General features: G+C 54.8%; 1 protein-coding gene across 2 annotated transcripts; it reads left to right on the top strand.

The window, feature by feature from the left end:
* The first annotated feature begins 6,788 nt into the window (after positions 1-6,788).
* Positions 6,789-8,143, top strand: LOC130118915 (cyclin-dependent kinase 5 activator 1-like). Of its 2 annotated transcripts, XM_056287225.1 has the most exons (3): positions 6,789-7,229; positions 7,281-7,322; positions 7,652-8,143. In XM_056287225.1, exons 1-3 carry the CDS (start codon positions 6,789-6,791, stop codon positions 8,141-8,143), a joined length of 975 nt encoding a protein of 324 aa, XP_056143200.1. The 2 variants fall into 2 exon arrangements, with proteins under 2 accessions (XP_056143200.1, XP_056143199.1); XM_056287224.1 differs by having other exon boundaries at positions 6,789-7,322.
* Positions 8,144-8,547: the final 404 nt, after the last annotated feature.

The following is an 8,547-nucleotide window of genomic DNA, read 5'->3' as shown; positions in this document are numbered from 1 at the left end:
TCTCAGCGCCACGGATATAAATAAACGCTGCGCCTATGACCCGGAAGCGCCGGCGCGCCGCAATGCATTGTGGGTAGTGTAGTGTGAGAGCCGCTGGACGGCTGAAACGGCGCCTTAATAGACCGCCGGAACACTTCCGGGTAACCTTGACAACGGGACGCCAGGAGAGGGGGGTGGAAAACCCAAGCCGCGCTGTATTAGATTCGCAGCCTGGTCGTAGCTACGATGCCCAAGAGTGGCTGTGTGGTGGACTGTACTGTTAACAAGGAAAACAACCCAAATACTCGTTATTTTGTTTTGCCTAAAAGGCAGAAGGAGGGAGAACAACGACCGAAATGGCTCCGGGCGATCAGAAGGGAAGACAAGGATGGACAACTTTGGGGATCCTGACAGCAAACGTGTTTACGTCTGCACTTCGTCACTGGTAATGTTAGCTAGCGTAAACTGCTAATAAGACACGTTAGTCCAGGGGTCCCCAATAGGTGGCCCGCGGGCCACGTCCGGCCCGTGACGGGTTGATTTATGGTCCGCGAGAATTTCTGGAGAAATGCCAGAAAGAAGTTTTTTTTTTAATTTCCCTACCAAATTTTTTTTATTATTATTAATTTCTTAGTAATAGTAAGACTAGTAATATATCGAAAAATAGATGAAAAATCTCTGTTTAAATTATAATACCTGCAACGTATCGACTACAAAACAAACTAACGAACAACATGCTGCTGGAGGTTGAGTGGCCCGTGGTTTTAAAAGTGGCCCTAAAAGTTGCCCCGCTATGAAAAGTAATTGGGGACCCCTGCGTTAGCCCCTAGCTAGTGGGTCTGACCCTTTAGCCGAGCGGTTAGCGATGTCGCCTTGTGGTGCAGTACACCCCGTATCAAATCCCGCACCGGGCAAGAAAATAACCGGTTACATTGGTGGCAGCGGTGGGATCCGGAAGTGTGCAGATCCTCAGAAGTCTCTTCGGAGCGCGGGAAGAACAAAGCGCGAGGGCGCGCTTCCGGGAGAGGGTGACGACTGTAAACTACTAATAATACACGTTAGCCCCTAGCTAACGGGTCTGACCCTTTAGCCTAGCGGTTAGCGATGTCGCCTTGTGGTGCAGTACACCCTGTATCGAATCCCGTACTGGGCAAGAAAATAACCGGTTACACTGGTTTAACTAGCTAATAATAGGTGACGTCTATTCTACATTTTATAATCACCAAAATGTCAAGAGCCGGTGGCTATGTGGAATTCCACAGTTAGCTAAACCTGTCTGAATGGGATCACATTCTTCAAACCCACATGTATTTTTATCCATTAAAAATCATAAAATGGTCCCTCCCCCCTGAATATTTGGTCACATGCTCCATTTTGTTTCTCTTTCCTAGAAACAAGGGGTAACTACCCCGGTCTCCCTTACCCAGTTAAAATGCAAACATTGTTATCACATTATCATGGTCATCCTTATGTAGCAGTATATCATGCATCATTGTATGCAGTCGTGTGTAATCCAGTAAAAAGTAATAACTGAATAAAATGCAAACATTGTTATTGTCATCCTTATTGAGCAGTATATCTTGCATAATTGTGTAACCGGTTATTTTCTTGCCCGGTGCGGGATTCGATACGGGGTGTACTGCACCACAAGGCGACATCACTAACCGCTCGGCTAAAGGGTCAGACCCGCTAGCTAGCTAGCTAGCGGCTAACGTGTCTTATTAGTAGTTTACAGTCGTCACCCTCCCCGGAAGCGCGCCCTCGCGCTTTGTTCTTCCCGCGCTCCGAAGAGACTTCTGAGGATCTGCACACTTCCGGATCCCACCGCTGCCACCAATGTAGTAGTAGTAGTGGTAGTAATCTCTTGCTCTCTCTCTCTCTCTCTGTCACACGCACACTCACGCACACACACACACACACCTAGGGGCAGTTTAGTACGGCTGAGTCACCTGACCTACATGTCTTTGGACTGTGGGAGGAACCTGGAGCCCCCGGAGGAAACCCACGCAGACACGGGGAGCAAATGCAAACTCCACACAGAGGACGACCCGGGACGACCCCCGAGTTTGGACTACCCCGGGGCTCGAACCCACAACCTTCTTGCTGTGAGGCGACCGCGCTAACCACTGCGCGGCCTGTCCAGGGTGTCTCCCCGCCTGCCGCCCAATGCCTGCTGGGATAGGCTCCAGCGTCCGCGCGACCCTGAGAGCAGGATAAACGGTTTGAATGGATGGATGGATGGATGAATGGATTGATGGATGGATGGATGGGTGGATAGACCACTATCAGGAAAAAAGTATTTAAAGTTAGCTTGAATGCTAACAAACGGTACCGACACCAGTGAATATTAAAGTAGTGCTAGCTGCTGGACACTGCGCCACCCAGCGCCATCAGGGGAAGGGAGCAGTACACCAGCAGGTACCCGGTTTACAGTCAGGCACCAGCTGCATGCTAACCGTCTGCTAGCGATGCTACAAGCAAAGCACATATCATGTAGTTATGAGGCAGGTAGCCTGTTTGAAAATTGTATTTTGGGGGGGGCGTCCGGGTGGCGTAGCGGTCTATTCCGTTGCCTATACCAACACGGGGATCGCCGGTTCGAATCCCTGTGTTACCTCCGGCTTGGTCGGGCGTCCCTACAGACACAATTGGCCGTGTCTGCGGGAGGGAAGCCGGGTGTGGGCATGTGCCCTGGTCGCTGCACTAGCGCTCCTCTGGTCGTTTGGGGCACCTGTTGGGGGGGTAGCGTCATCCTCTCACGCGCTACGTCCCCCTGGTGAAACTCCTCACCGTCAGGTGAAAAGAAGCGGCTGGCGACTCCACATGTATGGGAGGAGGCGTGTGGTAGTCTGCAGCCCTCCCCGGATCAGCAGAGGGGGTGGAGCAGAGACCGGGACGGCTCGGAAGAGTGGGGTAATTGGCCGGATACAACTGGCAGTTGGCAAAGCTCACGCTTCATATTAAACTGCTTTTGGAAAACGAAATGAGACGGTCAGGCCGGAAGCGGAAATGTGAAATGCTCGTGCAATAGCGGAAGTCGTGCTGTGTGCAACAGCTGCACGTGGCGCTGATCCACACGGTGTGGAACTCGGGGACGCTGTGGGCTCACGGTGATCCAGGACCCGCTGAGCGCCCACATCGGCGGTCTCGGATCAGAAACCAGGCTGTGCAGCTGAGCTTCGTCCCAGTCCAGCAGGGTTCGGCTCATTGTGCAGCCCAACGTCACAAATGGCAGATTCTCCTCGAGGCTCATCACGCGGCTCCCCTCGGGACACTGCACCAGCACGGACCTGGCCCTTCATGGCGGCACACGGTTACAGCTCACTGGCCCCGCTGTTGTCCTCAATCAGGTCCTCAGGCACTGCCAATACTACCGACTCTTTAGTCTCCCAGGTAGCCCCGCCCCCTCCCCCCCGTACAGGCGCACTCAATTAAAGCGAACGGTCCATTAGCATAATTCAGCCACAGATACGAGACCAGAGCGAGTCCTTCACCGAGTCCTTCAGCGAGTCCTTCAAGTCTGCAACAAGACGTGAAAAGTTAACGACAACATGGCTGCCATCAGCTTCATATCATAACAGGAGTCATTCTATTCTCGGTATTTGTTTTTCATTATGGGGTTATGGAGCTGCGTCTCTTCAGCAGGGGGCGTTGGCTCTGCTCAGGGTTGGCTGGAAAATGAAGGTCTCCAGATTCTGAATCTTTTTTTTGGGGGGGGGGGTCTGCTGCCAATAACAATAGAGCCCAATGGACTGGTTCGGTTTCCAACGAACTGACATCCTCCGGATAAGATAAGACGTAAAAACATCTGTCTTGGTGGTGGTGGTGGTGGGGCGGGTGGGGGGGGCAAGGATCTGCGCCCGTTCGGTAACGTTCACCCGTTGTTGCAGGTCCAAACCCCCCCCCCCCCCCGACCGGATAGCTGGAACAACAGGGGAACGTCACGAACTGGTAGAGTAGAAGAGCAGCTATATATAGTATATACATATGGGACACCTGAGGACCTGATTGAGAACCTCCGCTCTAGCTTTGTACAACATCTGCCGTGGCCGTGCGACGCCGAGCCACATCTGGCCGCCTCAGCACCGCGGACAGCGGACGGACGCTTCCGATTGGCCGGCGCGCCTCCGCGGCCAATAGGCTGGCAGGAGCGGCGCGCGGCATTAAAAAACACAACCGCGCGTCGGCCAATGGGAAGGCGCCGTCTCTCCTCCAACCACCAACCCGGGCGGCTGCGGATGCCCGCAGCGAAGCGTCGGGATTTCTCTCCCTCTCCCTCTCTCTCTCCTCTCTCCTCTCTCCTCTCTCCCCGGCAGGTTCGCTTCCGAGCAGAAGCTGCCGTCTATTTTTGGAGTCCGTAGTGTCCCGCCCGCCCCCCCCCCCGCCATCCCGCGCGGTGAGTCCGTCCCTGGGTGCATGTGCGGCGGTCTTCCTCCCTCTTCTCGGAACCGGCTGGCAGCGTCCTCCCCCCCCCCCCCCCCCAGGCGTGGACTCCCGTGGTCGCGGCTCTCAATGGAGGACGTCTTCCTCCTCCTTGCGCGTGCAGCACATTTCGCGTCCGCTCCGCACCCGCGCTGCCTCCGCCGGGCGGGAGCCCGCACCGCCTCGGCCGCCGATGAGGGTTTGGGACGCCGAGTAGTCCGCCAGGGACGGCCGGAGGCCCGCCTTTAGCCTCGCTCTCGCAGCCAGCGGCGGGGGGGGGGCGACCCCTGGACAGCCCCCGGGGCACCGCACCGGAGTGAGGAGGGGGTGGTGGAGGCGGAGGGGGGGTCGCCGTGTCACCGTGCTACATGGATGTGAGGAGGGCAGCGCGTCAGTGACCAGGTGAGCCTGACTCGTGGCGGGGTAACGCGTTCGGCAGCATGGGAGCAGCCTCCTCCACGGCGCTCTGCAGATACCATGACCCCCCCCACCCACCCCCACACCCCCACCACCCGGGCTCCTTCACAGGGGGGGGTTTCTTTTGTTTGTTCTAGAACGGCACACTTGCCGCTCGTGCGCACGATTTAGTATTTGGCACGCGTCTTCGCGAGCTCTTCGTTTGGCTCGTTAATATTATAGGCTGGCGGGGTCTGAGAGTCCATAGCCCCCCCTCCCCCTTCCCCCCCTCTGTTCAGTGTGTATGTGAGGGGGGGGTGGTGGTGAGGGGGGGTGTCAAGGCTTCCATTTTGAAGCTAAGATGGATGCTTGCGCACATTTCTTTCTCATGCTCGTGCGGCCTCATCTCGGCCCTTATGTAATACTGATGAGAGGGGGGGTGGGGGGGGCGTGCACGCGCACGCAGTCGGTGCACCGTTTGAAACGGCTCGTGAGTCGTGTGTGACGGGAGACGTCCGCTCACGTTTGTGTTCACACGTTTAATTCGTCCGCCAGGTTATTAGCCTGCACCCGCCCACGGCGGCTCCCCGCGGAGCCCTGACGTCACACAGGGTTATACATAGTAACCACGTCACAGTAGTACCGCAGGAGGTAATAGTAGTACGTTTGGTACATAGTGACCACGTCACAGTAGTACTGCAGGAGGTAATAGAAGTACGCTTGGTACATAGTGATCACGTCATAGTAGTACTGCAGGAGGTAATAGTAGTGCATTTGGTATATAATAATCCTGTCATAGTAGTACTGTATGAGGTAATAGTACATTTGGTACACAGTAAGCATGTCATAGTAGTACTGTATGAGGTAATAGTACGTTTGGTACATAGTAATCATGTCATAGTAGTACTGTATGAAGTAATAGTAGTACGTTTGGTACATAGTAATCATGTCATAGTAGTACTGCATGAAGTAATAGTAGTACGTTTGGTACATAGTAATCATGTCATAGTAGTACTATATGAAGTAGTAGTAGTAGTTGCCAAATAGTGAACATATCATTGTATGATGTAGTAGTAGTATATGTGGTACATAGTAATCATGCCGAAGTAGTACTACATGAAGTAGTAGTAGTGGTAGTAGTAAATTGCTACATAGTAATCACGTCATAGCCAAGAGTACATGTCATGTGCAGTACAGTAAGTGTAGTTGTAGATCATCAAGAGGAGAGTCAAAGTATGAAGTAGATGTACACTGACACGTGTCAGCACTACAGACACATCATCCTCCTGTCAGCATAAAATACTAAGTACAGCTGGAAGGACACAGTAGTAAACACTGACAATAATGACGTGTACACAAGTAAGGGTAAAATAGTAATCGGCTGCCCAAAACCAGTAGAAATATCAGACGAATACTGCGGCGTTACCCTACAATCTGTCGGACAGCAGAACTGAAATCTCACCATGGGCTGAGATTTGGAAGGGGAGTCTTCTCTTTGTCATCTCTTAAAAAAAGTTCTTGTCAGGGGGGCGTCCGGGTGGCGTGGCGGTCTATTCCGTTGCCTACCAACACGGGGATCGCTGGTTCGAATCCCCGTGTCGCCTCCGGCTTGGTCGGGCGTCCCTACATACACAATTGGCCGTGTCTGCGGGTGGGAAGCCGGATGTGGGTATGTGTCCTGGTCGCTGCACTAGCGCCTCCTCTGGTCAGTCGGGGCACCTGTTGGGGGGGGGGAGGAATAGCGTGATCCTCCCACGCGCTACGTCCCCCCCCCGGTGAAACTCCTCACTGTCAGGGGAAAAGAAGCGGCTGGCGAGCCCTCCCACCTTCGCATTGTGGAGTTGACAGCCGTGTCAGTAAGCACCGTCTTTCTCCTCTTCTTTCTCACAGGTTCGGCTCCCCACCTAAAAGACACCTCAGTTCATTTGTTTGACCCACTAGCTTGGGCACTTCTCGCACCTCCTCTTTCTGGCAACCCCCCACCAAGCGCCATGGGTACGGTGCTGTCGCTGTCACCCAGCTACCGGAAGGCGGCGCTGTTTGAGGACGGCCCTGCCACGGTGGGCCACTACACGGCCGTCCAGAACAGCAAGAACGCCAAGGACGCCACCACCGCCACCGCGAAGAGCTTAAAACGCCCGTCCATCATCAGCGTGCTGCCATGGAAACGCATAGTGGCCGTGTCGGCGAAGAGGAAGGGCTCCAAGAAGCTGCCGTCAGACGGCGGCGACGGCGGGAAGGGCAGCTCTCCGGAGGGCCACACGGCAGCCACCGCCGCCTCGGCGTCCAACAGCCTAAAGCTGAAGAAGTCCCAGTCGTGCGCCAACCTGTCATCTTACTCCTCCAGCCAGGACCCCGTGGCTGCCGCCACCGGTGCCGCCGCCACCACCACCGCCTCCTCTCAGATGCCCATCTCCAAGACGCTGGCTAACGTTGCCACTGTCGCCGGCAAGAAGAATTCCCTCACGGGCTTTGGCATCCAGGCCTCAAATGCGGCCGGCACACCGAAACGCGTCATAGTCCAGGTAATGTGTGGTTTGAGTTGACTTTGAGGGAGGTTTCTATCCCCCCCCCACCACCCAGTTGCTGATTTAGTGGGGGCGGGGGGGGGTTCTAATGCCTAGGTCATATTTTTCTTGCATGCTTGCCTTTTTGTCTGGTTGGTCGGCCAGCTAGCCCTTCGGTCTTTTAATCTTTCCTTCATTTCTTCTCTTCCTTTCTCATTTCCGTCAATCCGTCATCCGTCAATCCACCCACTTTTCCTCGATCCCTAACTCCCTTCCTTCCAACTTTCCCTCGCTTTCTTCCTCTGTCCATCCTCCCCTCCGTTCGTCCATCCGTCCGTCCTGTCCAGGCCTCCACCAGCGAGCTGATGCGTAGCCTGGGGGAGTTCCTGTGTCGCCGGTGTTACCGGCTGAAGCGTCTCGCCCCAACAGACCCGGTTCTGTGGCTGCGCAGCGTGGACCGCTCCCTCCTCCTGCAGGGCTGGCAGGACCAGGGGTTCATCACCCCAGCCAACGTCGTCTTCCTCTACATGCTGTGCCGCGACGTGGTCTCGTCCGAGGTGGCGTCGGAGCGCGAGCTGCAGGCCTCGCTGCTCACCTGTCTCTACCTGTCCTACTCCTACATGGGCAACGAGATCTCCTACCCGCTGAAGCCCTTCCTGGTGGAGGCAGAGAAGGAGGCCTTCTGGGACCGCTGTCTGGATATCATCAACCGCATGAGCGGCAAGATGCTCCAGATCAACACCGACCCGCACTTCTTCACCCAGGTGTTCGCCGACCTGAAAAACGAGAGCAAGAAGGAGGAGGAGAAGACAAGGCTCCTCATAGGCCTCGACCGATAAGAGGGTTGGCGGGATCAGTGGGGTAGCTAGGTAGAGGATGATGGACGGACGGATGGACGGATGGATGGACGAATGGATGGATGGATGGACAGCATTGTTGTCTGGCGTTTCTAATGGCCTATGATTCATATTCCTGTCTGATCCGCTTGCGAAACAGAACAGGTTTCTGAGCTGAAACACAGCTTTCAAAACATTTCAGCTGGGTAATGAACCACTTACACCCACGAACATGCTGCCAGTCACCGAGCTCCAGTGTTTTGCCTCGAGGCGGTTGTTAAACCGGAGGATTGGTCTCCAGAGCAGATCAAATCAGGTTTGGCGTGACGTGGGATGTGAAATCAGCCACATTCTATCTGACATGATTCAACCTGATTAGATCACCGTGATAGACGGTTTAACTCACT

Source organism: Lampris incognitus, chromosome 10 (assembly GCF_029633865.1).
Source record: "Lampris incognitus isolate fLamInc1 chromosome 10, fLamInc1.hap2, whole genome shotgun sequence".
Lineage (NCBI taxonomy): Eukaryota > Metazoa > Chordata > Actinopteri > Lampriformes > Lampridae > Lampris > Lampris incognitus.
The sequence above is the reverse complement of the archived record's forward strand: the minus strand, read 5'-3'. Positions and strand labels throughout refer to the sequence as shown.

What these genes read in the sequence shown, in the direction of transcription:
- LOC130118915 (XM_056287224.1), top strand. Translation starts at nt 6,789, where the DNA reads ATGGGTACGGTGCTGTCGCTGTCACCCAGCTACCGGAAGGCGGCGCTG. An exon ending in CGAAACGCGTCATAGTCCAG is followed by an intron (nt 7,323 to 7,651) that starts GTAATGTGTGGT and finishes CGTCCTGTCCAG; the next exon opens with GCCTCCACCAGCGAGCTGAT.